General features: G+C 38.9%; 1 protein-coding gene across 5 annotated transcripts in view; it reads right to left on the bottom strand.

Annotated features, from left to right (window-relative positions):
- PALLD (palladin, cytoskeletal associated protein) overlaps positions 1–15,541 on the bottom strand; it is a 406,810-nt gene that overhangs the window by 373,023 nt on the left and 18,246 nt on the right. For all 5 annotated transcript variants that reach the window (XM_025921710.2, XM_086703911.1, XM_086703908.1 and 2 more), the window contains exon 2: positions 13,610–14,601. In XM_025921710.2, the coding sequence (XP_025777495.2) occupies positions 13,610–14,520 (911 nt within the window). In that variant the 5' untranslated portion in view covers positions 14,521–14,601. The remainder of the gene's footprint in view (positions 1–13,609; positions 14,602–15,541) is intronic.

Consider the following 15,541-nt stretch of genomic DNA (forward strand, 5'->3'; position numbering starts at 1 on the left):
AATAATGGTTGAAAAGTAAAGACTCTGGGCAGTTGGATAATTTTTGTAAGCTATTCATCCTTTTGTTTCTTGTTTTTATTTTATTTATGTATTTATGTATTTAATTATTTATTTTGAGGGGGGGTGCAGGTGGGCGAGGGTCAGACAGAGAGAGAGAATCTCAGGAGGGGCAGAGAGAAAGAAAGAAAGAAAGAGAGAAGGAGAGAAGGAGAGACAGAGAGAGAAGAAGAGAGAAGCAGGGCTCACCTGATATGGGGTTTGTGCTTACCCCAAGTGGGGCTCAAGCTCACCCAAAATGGAGCACAAACTCACCCGAAGCAGGGCTTATGTTCAACCAATGAGGGCTGGAGCTCACTGATGTGGGACTTGAACTCCCAGACCCTGAGATCATGACCTGAGCCAAAGTCAGATGTTTACCAACTGAGCCACTCAGGTGCCCGTCTTGTTTTTATTTTTATTTTTTTAAATGTCTACTTATTTTGAGAGAAAGGGGGAGATTTCACACGAACACATGCATGCATGCACTAGCAGGGAAGGGGTAGAGAGAGAGGGAGAGAGAGAATTCCACACTGACAGGGCAGAGTCTGAAGCAGTTTCGATCCCACAAATTCTGAGATCATGGTTCAATCCCAGGAACCATGAGATCATGACCTGAGCAAAAATCAAGAGTTGAATGTTCACCAACTGAGCTACCCAGGCACCCCTATTTCTTGTTTTTAAAATGGAGATAATAATATTATAGCTTAGTGAAACTAATATACCATTCATTATAAGACATCATTATCTATTAAGAAAGGAAAAAACCAGTATGTAATACCAAAAGGCAAACAACTCAATTAAAGTGAAAAAAATGAACAGTTCTGACCAAATTTGTATATGCACAGGTCATCACAACCATATCACAACTATGGTCAGATAGTGACTGTAAAATGCTCTCCACTACAAGATGCATTCTAATTATGGAGATGCTAAAATGTGACAAAATATATGTCTTAGAACCCAAGAAATATGGTATCATCTACCTTGTAGGAAGAGTGAGTTTATATGTGGGAAGAATGTCTGGCATGTGCTAAGTTCTCAAGAAAGTCAGTTATTAATATCATTTTTTCCATTATTATTATTAGGAGAATGACAACAACATTCATAAGGTCTCGATTTCAGTAGCTCTCTCAGAAAAAGAAAGAGGAATTCTTTTAACTTGTGACTTTAGAACGATAAGCAAAGGGTTTGAGAAGAATGGAAATGACATTCTAGCATGAGCTTCCTACAGTTTAGTGGTTTAGTGATGACTTCATAGACATGTATGATGTGGTTGAATGCTATAGTAAGTTTCTGGTGTTAACTTCCAAAGTCTCCTTGTGAGGGGATGACAAAGCCTGTAGACAGGAGTGACAAGGCCTAGCTAAGTCCTTGGCCTTGACCAAATCCTCCTATTGGTGAATTATACCTTTTCAGTATTATTAGTCCAGAAAGCTTACTGGTCCATGATAGTTGCTTCATCATAACCAACTTCATATAATGATGTAGAAAATTCTTAATCTCTGTCTGTGGTGGTTCAAAATCCAAAACTGAAACAAATATTTTCTACCTATCTCCTTAGCCTTCATCAACTATGTATCTATTGCCTTCCCTATGCATAAGCAAAACTGAAGTGTTCTCTGCTAATGAAATTAGTCTGTGATAACTTCGGTGATGGTAAAAATGATTTTTTTACTACAATGTGTATAACAAGTCTTTTTTTTTAATTTGTAATTTTATTTTATTAAAAAAATGTTTTTAATGTTTATTCATTTTTGAGAGTGAGAGACAGAGCACGAGTGGGGGAGGGGCAGAGAGAGAGAGAGAGAGAGAGGAAGACACAGAATCCCAAGCAGAATCCATGCTCAGCACAGAGCCCGACGCAGGGCCTGAACTCAAGAACTGTGCAATCATGACCTGAGCTGAGGTGGAACGTTTAACCGACGGAGCCACCTAGGCGCCCCGAGTCTTGTTTTTTTTAATGCTTATTTATTTTTGAGAGAGCTCAAGTCGGGGAGGGGCAGAGAGACGAGGACAGAGGATCTGAAGCAGGCTTTGTGCTGACAGCAGCAAGCCTGATGCAGGGCTTGAACTCATGAACCGTAAGGTCGTGACCTGAGCCAAAGTCAGACGCTCAACCAACTGACGGAGCCACTCAGGGGGCCCCGTATAATAGATCTTTCAAGTAATATCTTGTTTCCTTAATATATAAATGTTTATCAACTTATGTGTAGAAGTGTATGGAAAAAGCCCTGTGTTTAACTCATTGAACTACACTGTGTATAAACCATCTTTCAAGGTTTCAATTAACATCTTCTTTCATTAAGATGCAAGTATTTGTAAACTTGGGTATAGAATGTGAAGTAAAAATGATTTTGAAGATCTCCCTGGCTTTTAAGGAAAGAACCAATTAACTTCAAATGAAAATTTTCTTTCTCTCCCTCCCTTCCTAACTTATTTCTTCTCCTTTTCACCTTTGTCTTCCTCTCCCACTCTCCCCACACTCCTCCTTCTTCTTCTCTTTCTTCTTCAAAGATTCTCCTTCAATACTTGGAAATCCTTTTAACCAGACTTACCTTCTATTCTTCCATTAGAAAATACTTTTCCAGTTCCAGCAACTAAGGCTAAAACTTCACCTTAGGTAAAAAGAAATCCTATTCGGTAGGGTATTTTTATTTAGGTTATCTGGCCCACATGTGGACCATATAACCATTGATTAGGAACTTGTTTTATGGCCTGATTTCCCATATGCTATTATACAGAATCAGACTTCACTGTTAGAACTCATAACCAAGAGAACAATGTTTCCACTCGGAATTAATAATTTTTCTTTCTTTCTTCCTTCCTTCCTTCCTTCCTTCCTTCCTTCCTTCCTTCCTTCCTTCCTCTCTCTCTCTCTTTTTTATTTTTAATTTTTTACCAGGAAAGGCTTTTGATTGCCGGGAAATGCTTTTCTCTATCAGTGCTCAGGTGACTAGCAGTTTACTCCTGTTCCAGCAGATATTAACTATGGCCCTATTTCTTGGCTCAAAAACATTAAAACTGAATAGGAGAGAATCCTTTCTATTGCTACACATCATTTGAACATGCCAGCTGGTAGAAAAATTTTGCATTTTGGTCAGCAGATTCAGCTGCATCAAGTTTCAGACTTACAATTGTATTTGCTACACTTATACTTATAAAGTAACTCCTTCTAACCGTCAAAAGAATGCAACATGGAAGTGGAGTGCTTGAATTGCTGTAATTACGCCTAAACAGGTTCAGTGATCCGTGAGGCGGCACTGCCCTAAGGCAAAATGAAGAAACAGTCCAGAAGTACTTTAAGCAACTCTACAGAAAAGACTTGAGGTGTTGAGCAGTTTTGACTGAAAGTATCCATCCCAAACTTCAGTCAAATTCTTTCAAAACAACTGTTTCACAGGATTTTGCATAATAGTAAATTAAACTTCCAAAAAGCACATTCTTTTCCTATTGAGAGCTTTGCTGGATGGTATAATACTTAGCAGGAAGAAAATACAAAACCAAAGCCAATATATCTAGCTGGGGGAAAAGCCTGCATTTGTTACTCAAATTATTTTTAGAGTTTTCTTCCTGCTGAAATTATTGGAATACAAAAACAGGGAGTGGTTAAAGTGTTGGGGAACCACTTTCAATTGGCTTTGGCAAATATTCAACAAGGAACCATGAAGTTAACTCAGGAAAATGGCTAAGCAATTTAAATGCAGCAAGAAAACAATAGTCAGAGACTTGATTTTTAGAAGGCTTTCCAAGTTGTGGGTAATCCACAAGAAGGCTGACCTTCACAGCTTCAAAATTTAGGAAGAGAGGATGGGGAGATAATTAGTTGTAGGAGGGAGGGGTAGAGATGGAAAGAAATGACTTATCTTTGGCTTTGATCCCATCCTTTGAGGCTGTGAAGGAACAGAAGGCCAAGTGAGGTAAAAGTTGACAATAGCCAGAGACCAGGGGACAATATCCCAACACCCCAAGGCAGCCTGGGTATTGATTCTGAACTTGAGATACAAATCTAAGGTTCATGGTCGAAACAGGATCAAAACACCTTTCAAGATATACTGTATTCCTTACAAATTATGGTTAGTCTATAAAGTTGAAGTGTTCCTTCTCTATAAACCCTGTACCACTGGGAATACTTAGCAGTACAAGAAAGAATTGTAGCATGAAGATTTTGAAGAAAGGAAATAGATTCAAAGATTTTTGAGAAGGCAGAGTGTAGGGAGCTTATAGCAAATCAAAGACAATAAACAATAAAGGTGAACACTTTGTAATAATAATTACTTCATAACAATACCTTAGTATTTATTAAGCTATTACTATGTGCAGGCAGAGTTCTAAGCTCTTTCCTTGTGTTAATTGACTTAACACTCATCATAACACTAGAGGTAGGTACTTTTATTATTCTCAAGGAAACTGAGGCATAGAAAGGTTAAATAACTTGCCAAGGTGACTGGACTGATATGTGATAGAGGGAAGATTCACACTCTTGCTTCAGAATCTGTATTGTCAGCCCCTAAACTTCTGCTCTTTGTTCCATAGCATTTTTTAAAAAATGCTCAAGCATTATTTTTAATTCTAAAGGGATTCTCTGTGACTCCCCTTATTTCCTCCGAGAATTTATGCTGATGTTTGTTTATTGACTGCTTTTCTTATAAAATCCAGAAACTTGGCCATTGAGATGTTAACTTGAAATGATGGAATCAATTCTTAGAACAGATGCTGCTGTCTGATTTGGCTACTGCTACCTCATGCTATATATCAATACTGTTATAACCAATTCAAATTTATAACTGTAATAACATTTCACACTTGCCGTGAATATCAAGCTTGCTTCTTGATTTTTTCTTGAGATATCCCTATGAGCAGCATTATGTGCAGTGGAATTGGAGTATCACAGCATCATGGCGTCATGGGTTGACCAAGAACAGGTAATAAGGTAGCTGCTGTTACTCTGTAATGTTCAAATCAGTAAACAACAGTTCCACAAAACAGGCAATATTTCCTGGGTTCAGTGATACTGAGTTATCCTATTTCACTCACTGATCTATAGAAGCAGATTCTATATTCGTATTAATGATGGTTTTTTGGCAGGTAAAGCATCATAGAGGTATAGCTCATTTTTCAAGTGGGAATTACAAGTGGGTAGATATTGGAATGGAGATAGGGGCTGAGAAAGAATGGAAAGGATAGGCAAGAGGACAAAATAGCATGATAGGTCATAGTGCCTTAATTTATCAACTCACAGAAATCACCTGTGAGGAGGAATCAGAAATAAGGTTTTCTTCATCTCAGTGAAAATAAAGGTGCTACTCTGTTGTTTAATCTCTTTTGGTTTCTAGTTCAATAGTAATTTGATGTCCTAGGAAACGTTGTCCTCTGTAAAATATAAAAGACTTAGTTTCTCGAGTCAATGCAAATGTACAGAAAAAGAAAAAAATTAAAAGATTTAGAAATAAATAAAGGGAAATGATAGAAGAAAAAGAAAGATAGGAAACTATAAAATTCAGTGGTGTTGTTTCCTTTGGATTCTACTCCATTTTGCTTGCTCCCATTTACCAAATATGATATACATTGAGTATAAAATTAGCACAATTTACATCTGTGTCTCTACTACCCATCTTAAGCTATGAAACGTTGCAAACACAGTTGATGCCCTCTACACACCCCTTACTAATCACGTTCCTCTTTATCTCTACTATTATTGCTATCTGGATTTAGTATTTGTTATTCCCATGCATTTCTCTATACTCTTATCATATCCCCAAGCCTGGAATAGTACTGTTTTGCAAATTTAACTTCATATGGATGAATTTATTCATGTAATCTATATCCATTTTTTGGCAGCTTTTTTTTTTTTAGATTGCTATTATATTTGTGAGTTTCAGACCTACTGACTCAGAAAACTAGTTCATTCACTGTGTGAATATATATCACAACTTAGCCATTTTCTTATCTTTTTTCTAACTTGATTGAGACACAATTGACTTATAACGCTGTGTAAGTCTAAAGTGTGCACTGTGATGATCTGATACATCTATATATTGTGAAATGATTACCACAATAAGATTAGTTAACATATCTGTCATCTCACATGATTACAAGTTCTTTTCTTTTTTAATTTTTTTTTAACGTTTATTTATTATTGAGACAGAGAGAGACAGAGCATGAACAGGGGAGGGGCAGAGAGAGAGGGAGACACAGAATCTGAAACGGGCTCCAGGCTCTGAGCTGTCAGCACAGAGCCCAAAGCGGGGCCCGAACTCACGGACCGTGAGATCATGACCCGAGCCGAAGTCGGATGCTTAACCGACTGAGCCGCCCAGGCGCCCCTACAAGTTCTTTTTCATGCGTCTGGTAAGAGTGTTTAAGATCTAGTCTTTTAGAAATTTTTAAGTATACAATACAGTATTGTTCACTGTACTGTGATATACGTTAGATCCCCAGAACTTATTTATCTTTTAACTGGAAGTTTGTATTCTTTGACCAGCATCTCCCCATTACCACCGTCCCCCAGCCCTTGGAAACCAGCATTTTAACTCCCTGTTTCCGCAAGTCTGCCTTTTTTTAAGATTCAATGTGTAAATAAGATCATATGGTATTTGTCTTTCTCTGGTTTATTTCACTTAGGGTAATGCCCTCAAGGTCCATCCATGTTGTTGTGAATGGCAGGATTTTCTTCCTTTTTATGGTTGAATAATATTCCCTAGTATATATGTGCCACGTTTTCCTTATTCATATAGCAATGGACACAGAGCTTGTTTTAAAATGGCTACTATCAAGAAGACAAGAGATATTAAGCACTGGTAAGGATGTGAAGAAAAGGGAACCCTTGTATACCGTTGGTGGGAATGTAAGTTATAGTCACCATGTAAAATGGTGTAGAGGTTCTTCAAAGAATTAAAAAGATAACTACCATATGATCCAGCAATCCCACTTCTGGATCTACATGTGAAGGCAATAAAATCACTGTTTCAAAGAGGTGTCTGTTTTCTTTTTCATGAATATTTAGGTTATTTCCAGTATTTTGAAACAAACAATGCTGGTATGGACATTCTTATATATGTATCCTTATACACATGAGCAAAAGTTCTTTTCGGATACATAGCTAGGAGTGAAGTTCATTTATTCAATACATATTTATTGAGCATCTGTTATGTGCCAGGCACCATTCTAGGCCCTAGGGACACAATAACAAGAATCAGGGGCGCCTGGGTGGCGCAGTCGGTTAAGCGTCCGACTTCAGCCAGGTCACGATCTCGCGGTCCGTGAGTTCGAGCCCCGCGTCAGGCTCTGGGCTGATGGCTCAGAGCCTGGAGCCTGTTTCCGATTCTGTGTCTCCCTCTCTCTCTGCCCCTCCCCCGTTCATGCTCTGTCTCTCTCTGTCCCAAAAATAAATTAAAAAACGTTGGAAAAAAAAAATTAAAAAAAAAAAAAAACAATAACAAGAATCAGATGGCAGTCCCTGTATTCAAGGGTCTTATATTTTACTCAGGGAAATGGACAATGACAAAAACAAGTAAAATGCAGAGCGTATCAGATAAGGTCTATGGAGAAAAACAAAACAAGAGAGCAGAATAGAGAATTAGGTGGGCAGGATCTGTTCTTTTACATCAAGTAATCATGGAAGGCCATACTCTGAAGGTGAATTTAAGGACAGATATGAAGGAGATGAAGTATCGAATCCTGCATATATCTGAGGGAAGAGAACTTCATAGAGGGAACAGAGAGGAAACAGCATGTGCACAGGCCCGAGACAGGCCTGAGACAGGAACATCCTAGCATATTGGAATACAGTAGGGACACCATTGCGTCTGGAGTCGACCGAACAGGAGTATAGCAGGGGATGAAATCAGAGAGATGGTGCCTAATTATTAACGTTTATAAGGCCTACAGATTTCACTCTGGGTGAGATGAGAAGGCACTGGAAAGCTTTGCGTCATTGATCATAGTTTTATTAAAAAGAGTCATGCTAGGTGCTGTATAGACTGTAATGAGTAAGGATGGAAACAAGCAGACAGATCAAAGAGGTAATACAAATACCTTAGGGGAAGATGATGGTGGCTTGGACCAGCTAATGATGACAGCCTGATTAGTGGAGGTGGTGTGAGGTGGTCTGATTCTAGATTCTATATCAACGGTTGAGCCAACTGGATTTGCTGGATGCATTGGATGGTGTGAGATGCGAGTAAGAGAGGCGCCAAGGATGACTCTAAGGTTTTTCCCTCGAACAGCTGGAAAGAGGATTGTCACTTGTTGACATGGAGAAGATTTAGAAAGAGAAGGTTTTTGGAGAATAGCCAGAGTTCAGTTTGGGATATATTAAATTTAATAAACCTATTAGATATCCAAGCAGATATATCAAGTAGGCAATCGGTTATTAGATAGAAGTTTCGGGTATGTACATCTTCAACTTTATCGTGTATCACAAAATTGTTCTCCAAATTTTGCGTATCTATTTACATTTCACATTGCTGTAACAACACTTGTATGGTCAGTTTTTTCATACTGATAATCTAATGGTATTATCTGGTGTCGCATTGTGACAATATTCTATAGCAAAAACAAACAATACACCTGGAACTAAGCCATCTGGATCTTAATAAGCACCGCATATTCATAACCTACTGGCTAGTGGTACTGTTGCCATGCTTTCCCAAGCCAAAGCAATCCATGACCAGAACATACTGATGTCCTTAGTAAGAAAAGTGAATCAGTGGTTTGTTTCTATTTCTAATTTCTTTTGAGGAGATGGAAATTTCTACAGACAGCGTTGCATAGATTTGATGTGGTTAATTCTCTTGTTTTGGCTTTTGATGATGATCAAAGTCTCACTAATGTAAACTAATTGGAAGCATTGGAGGCACTGGGTTTTGATTTTAAAAAGAAGAATTTAATTACTTTTAATTACATATATTAATTGAAACTTTACTAAGCTAATAATGATGAACGAATAGGCATCTTATGAGATATGAGTAATTGTACTGAGAATATTCGATATGTTTGGACAACTGCTGGATTCACTTTTTTTTTTAGAAAATGTTTTTAATGTTTATTCACTTTTAGGAGAGAGAGAGAGAGAGAGAGAGAGAGAGAGAGAACGAGTGGGGGAGGGGCAAAAAGAGAGGGAGACACAGAATCCGAAGCAGGCTCTAGGCTCTAAGCTGTCAGCACAGAGCCCGATGTGGGGTTTGAACCCACAAACTGTGAAATCATGACCTAAGCTGAAGTCGAACGCTTCACCAACTGAGCCACTCCGGTGCCCCTGGATTCACTTTTACTGCAATAAGTCGATGTTTAAAAGTGTTTTCCTCCCTTATGAGTATGTACACATTTACCTCACAATACAATTTGAATATGAGGATGGTTTGGACTACTGTTCATAAACAGTATTGTTTTGTTTGTAGTTATTTGATGGAGAATATCTACTTCCCCCCACATCCTAACATTTTTTGGTTTATGTTGATTGACTTACTTTGCAGTATTACCTTACTGCAAATAAACAGAATGACCATGAATGGCTCTTTTTTTTTTAACATAGAACATATTGTGAAAATTATCAGGGTATCATTTTCTTTAAAGATATTTGGAATATGAATTCCAGATGGTAGCCCCACTCATGTCCTTTTCGAGCTTTTCAGTAATCACACATAACAAGCAAAACAGCAGTGACAGTGGCTAAATCTTCTCATGAGTCACTCAGTGTCTGATTAGGAATCAGAAGACAGGAGTCTGGTCTCTATGGTTAATTAACTATTTTTCCGTTACTAGGCAAATAATCTCCTAGTTTTCTGAGTTCCCTTATATGTAAATGGTTTGAAATATATGGTTGCCATAATAAAATATTTTGAAAAACATAAAGTGAAAATATGAGGTCTCATTTTAATACTACTGGAGTTACTTTTGAACTAAAATTCTTCATGAATTTTTCACCAACTCACAAAAGTTGAGAGAGGAGGGAATAGGCAAGGCGATGTCTGTATACTATTGTAAAGAAGTACATGAGAAATATGAACCACTGGGACATAATCACAAAAATTTATGAATTCTGACTCAATTTTATTTAATGTAATAATTCAAGTTGTTAACGAATAATTTGTGTGTAATTTGAGTAGTATCTAAATTGTATATGACCTCAGTTATACATAAGCTTTTCTTCCATTAGTTTTTCTCTTTTGTTGAGGTTTTGTTGGAACTTTGCAAGAATAAAGAAGGCAAACAGATTTTTTTCAGTCCTCTTTGTGGTTATAACTGGTATCTGTGCCAGCTATATCTGTGGGAGGATGAAGTAGAAAAGCCTCAAAATGACTGGCCTGGCTTCAATCCTACTGTTTCCACCAGGCCTCCTTTTTAGTTGGGGTCACTTTATCTACATCTGTAAGTTTCACTATGTCCAGGTTCCCAGACCAAATGGTTTCTATTTAGGCCACATTTGAGAAGCTCCAGGCCAGCAGCTTAGTAGCCCAGTCTTGTCAGTGTAACAATTTGTTTCCCGATTCTGAACCCACCATGAGTTTAGTCCCTAAAGTCCTGCCTCATTTAATCATACCTGAGTCTCTATTCCCTGCACTGTCCTATTGTTCTTTGGAGCAGCAGCCTCACCTTTCCCTTAACTAAACTCTTGAAGGGTAGAATTTTCTACCTGGGCTCCTGTCCCTGTGTCTGGATCCTGATACCTGCTGCCATATTTTCCTGTGGTGCATTCCTTTAAAGTCTGTCTGGACCTTACCATTGGCAATTGCTCCACGTTGCGCTCACCTGTCGTACGGTTGCTGACTTTTCTACAGCTGAATGTCTCCACGCTTACCAATCAGTGCCTGTTAGGCCTTTGCTGATTGCTTGCTTTGGGTTCCTCTGACATCCCCTTACTCTCTATGGGTTCTGTTACCTGCTTCTGGGATCTTAGAGCAATCAATAGGTCTGTGCAGTCTCTGGGTTTAGAGTCACTTGGACTGAGTGTGAGCCAGGTTCTAAAATGCTCCAGTATAGTGTATTAATATTTTGTTTAAGGTTTTCTTCTTTTTTAAAAACAAATTTTTTATTTGAGAAAGAAAGAGAGAGAGAGAGAGAAGGAGAGAGAGAGAGAGAAAATGAGCAAGACAGGGTCAGATGGAGAGAGAAAGAGAGAATCTTAAGCCCAATGCAAGGATCAATCCTACAGACCCTGGGATCCCAACCTGAGCCAAAATCAAGTCAGACACCCAACTGACTGAGACACCCAGGTGCCCCAGGTTTTCTTCTTCATGTGAAATTTCCTTCAAAGAAGGTTATTTCTATAGACCCTCAAGTCTCATGTGGAAAAGGAACTCAATGTTCCTAGGCATTTGGTATACTGACAAATGCATGGAAGAGAGTACCAAGATCTTTGGAACAGAAATTAAGAAAATCCAGCACCCACGTACACTCCCCTCTCAAAATACAGAACAAAACAAACAAAAGCTCCAAAAGGATATAAAAAAGACCAGCTAACTTTAAACAATGGAGCATTTCATCAAGGACTTAATTACTCTAAAAGGGCATAATTTGTAATATCTAATGGGCATTGGGCATGGACTTTGGTAGACCAGGATATGACAAGGGAAAACTAGTTAATAATTCTGTGGTTACTAGCTAAATTAATGCTCCCCCTGCACACAGCCTCCCCCCACCCCCAGCAAAAAGGAGACAGAAGCATGAATTTGATGTCCTCCAAATTATTAAATAGTTCAATGAACTTTAATACAGTAATTATGGTCTGCTCACCTAAATTAATCCTTTAATGTTAAATGGATTGTTTTTTGTCATTTTTGACAGGGTGTGGTAAGTCTACTTGCCACGATAATACGTCTGAAAGGGGCTTGTTTTGGTAAGGCAAATGTGAGTGGAGTCATATGTAGTTTGAAAACCTGTGGAACCGTTTTGAAGGACTTGTGAAAGTATTTCTCCTGCAGAATTATTTGTCCCAAGATTAGTAGGTTAAAAACAACCCAAATAGAATCCAAAAGAATCACACGATTTCATTTCCATCATAGGCAAAATGATAAGGAAAATTCTTTATGGGAAATATACATAAATGCAGAATTTAGGATCACGTAATGAAAGGAACCCATTAAGAAGTTTTTTACTGCCCCCTGCTGTCAGTTTCTAAGAGCAATATTGTAAAATTACTGTAAAGGGTGACTCAAGAAGAATTAGTTGAACAAATTGGTTGGAAAAAAATTCCCTGCCTTTAATTACACCACGTTTTAGTCAGTAATGCTAATGCTTACTTCATGTTTGTGAGCAATACCCTGTCAACCCAAGAAACCAACTCTCGCTAAGCGTGTATTAGTGGATGTAGGGTAAGAGGCCAAGTCTGCGGCTTGTGAAATGCTATATTAATAAGAATGTACCAGCGTTACAATTTTTAGCGGATGAGATCTACTTTACTGTTTGTCCAAATTTCACAACGTCAAATTTACTGTTTAATATTTACATAATCTAGGTAAAACACTCTTCATAACAGCAAAACTTTCAAAGTAAATGAATGAATGGCTTATTTTTGTAGTGCAATCCAACTTGAAACGTTATTTTCACTTTGGCATATAAAATTAAGACATGAGAAACAATAAAAATAATAGATAATACTAATGCAACTGTCACTAGACGCAAGGCACAGTTTTATTTTTTCACACGTGTGATGTCGTCCTCATAAAATAGAAGGAGGGAGGTTTTAGTTTAATTCCCATCTCACAGATGAAGATACTAAATGACAACGTAACTTGCCTAGGTGACACAATTGATAAAAGGTGGAGCCATGGGTGGAAACCCTGCAGTCTGACTCCAGAGTCACTCTTCTTAACCTCTTTGCACAGAAAGTACGAACTCGGCAATGAGGGAGGAAGAACTTAACAGAAATTAGAATGGTCACGGTGACGTAAGTGTATATTGCCTCCAACCAACCACACACTCGTCGAATCGTGACCTTTTTGCTACAGCCATGCTGTAGTGGCCAGAGCCTGTGTATAAACATCACACCTGCATTGTTTTCAGTTGGCTTTATCTTTCTTTGTTTCCTTGGTTGCATTACATTGAAGGTGCGTTGGGGGTGCTTTTTTTTTTAAAGTGAATATGTGCCCCCTTAGCCCATGCCTTAGGTCAGGGTTAATCTTGTGGTTGGCCACTGCACACCTGTGCCTTTCATCTCTATGCAGCCAGACAACTTCTAGTTTTAGCCACACTTTCAACCATCTTCAGCAACTCGTATTCAAATTATGCACACACTTTCACAGTGCTTTGAATACATGAGTTGCACATTTTAAGTTTCCTTGGATGCTATTAATTCTGGAGTCCTGTTTAACAGGACATTTGTGCCCCTCTGTGCCTGTCCAGTCCTTTGCCTTCCCTTTCGTAGCACATGGTTCATGACAACAGATACATTCCACCCGTGATAACTGGCAAAGCTACTATTTGAGATTCTAGGATGCTTTTGCCCTGCAGCTGTTTGAAAACACGACTTCAGGTTCCAGAGGGCTAACTATCCAGGAAATCTCATTCCACATTAAAGTAAAACCAAAAGTCAACACAGATCATTTGATCTTCATAATAAAAACGTTCTTACCTGACCCGAGGAGTTGGGTTTCCGGTGACTCTACACTCCAAGTAAACTTTACTTCCTTCTGCCACTTCTTGGCTCCGAAGCTTCTGGATGAATCTTGGAGCTGAGGGCAAGCGGAGTGCATTCTGAGGCTGTGGGTGAGGCATGTTATTGCATGGCACTGCCTTGTTCTGGTCTTTCTGGTAACGATGCCTGGCTTCGGGCAACTTGACCTCTGCTTCCATCTCCTGTTGGTCTCCAGTGGGGCTCTGGCTGGCTGAGGCACCCATCAGGGCTGATGGCTGATTTTTAGGAGACAAGTACCCACTGTCTGGTGATGAGGACTCCCCATTTGGGCTTCTATTTCTTGGCTTTGCTGCTTCTCTAAATATGGACGTCAGCTCCTCAATGAAATTAGCCGCCTTGTCACATAGCTGGCTCTGGGGGCCAGTCTTACTTTGATATGCTGGTTTGGGCTTTACACTTGGGTTGGGAGATTTTGCACCACGTTTTCCAGACTTTCGGAGGCTCCGGATATAGCTGGGGCTGGCAAGCAGGGGTGATATGGCAGGTTTCCTCTTTGAAGCAGGTGAAGAGATAGGGGCGGTTTGTTCAGGCAGAGGCTGGACAGGTGTTGACCTATTATCATGAGGTCTTCCTGAGGAGGTTGACTCACCAAACTTGGTCTCCTTATGGGAAGGGTTTTCACAGAGGCTTACAGGAGAGGTGTTGAAAATCTGCGAGATCTCCTTTTCTGAGTCAAAATCTTCCGTTTCGGAGTTGGCGATAGATCTCCGGGCCAGGTCAAGACTCTTGTTTATCTCTTCCTGGCTGAGAAAAGCAGATAGCCCAGGGAAGAAGTCAGCATTCTTGCTTTCTTCCTGCATGTCTGATAGGGAATCATAGAAGGAGTCATGAGAGGAAGTCTCTGACATAGTTGAATAGTCTTCATACACTCTTTGTCTGCTCTTAACAGGAAGGCCAGAGGCACTGGAAACCAGTTTACTTCTTGTGTCCTGAAAAACAACACCGACAGAATTGCCATTAGTAGTATTGGGTGTGTGGGTGTGTGCGCGCGTGCGCGCACGCCCAAACGCTCACATGTGCGTCTATTATCATACTACTACTAATCTACAAGTTGGGAGAAACATGAAAGTGAAAAATACACTTTTGCAAAAAATCATTTTTCTCTATCCTTTAAGTTGGAAGAAACATCAAGTATGCTTATGTTTATAATTTATCATTTTAATTTAATATTTTCTTTGTGGGTGAATATTAAGTGTCTCACTAACCAGCGACGAGTAATTCAAAAAGAAAATATCTGCAGTAGAGACTAAAGAGTGTAGTAGGGCACTCTGCACTTCTCAGAGCCTCCTTCTTTTCTGTCTCCCCCCCCCCCCCCGCCACTCGCACCTCATTAAAGCTCTAATTTCATTAATGTATGAGATTAGTAGCTTGTTGATATTTTAGTAAATCTGATTCTGCTTATCTCACCATAAACCACAAATACATTTTGATTCCAACTCTTATTTGTTTTCAGTTTTCAGTGAAATATTTGAAATCTTACTGGTTCACTTTTTCCTTGTGTCCACCTGTGTGCATTCATGCTTATTCACTCAACAGTTATTTCAAGACATAGTTAATAATCACTTGCTGAGTTTCAGGTGCTAGAGGTATAGTTATGTTCTAGACTGGAGACACAAAATGTTTTGTAAAGGGCCAGATGTAAATACTTTTGACTTGGTGAGCTGTACTGTCTCTATTGTAATTACTCAAATTTGCATGGCAGCATGAGACCAACCATAGGCAATACATAAATGAATAAGCATGGCTATGTGCCAACAAAACTTTATTTATGGACACCGGTATGGTATTTGAATTTTATATAAGTTTTACATATCAAAAATATTGTTTTTCTTTCAAGTTTGATTTTTTTCAACAGTTAAAAAATATATT

This window comes from Puma concolor, chromosome B1, assembly GCF_028749965.1.
Source record: "Puma concolor isolate L17-30 chromosome B1, mPumCon1.1.hap2, whole genome shotgun sequence".
Lineage (NCBI taxonomy): Eukaryota > Metazoa > Chordata > Mammalia > Carnivora > Felidae > Puma > Puma concolor.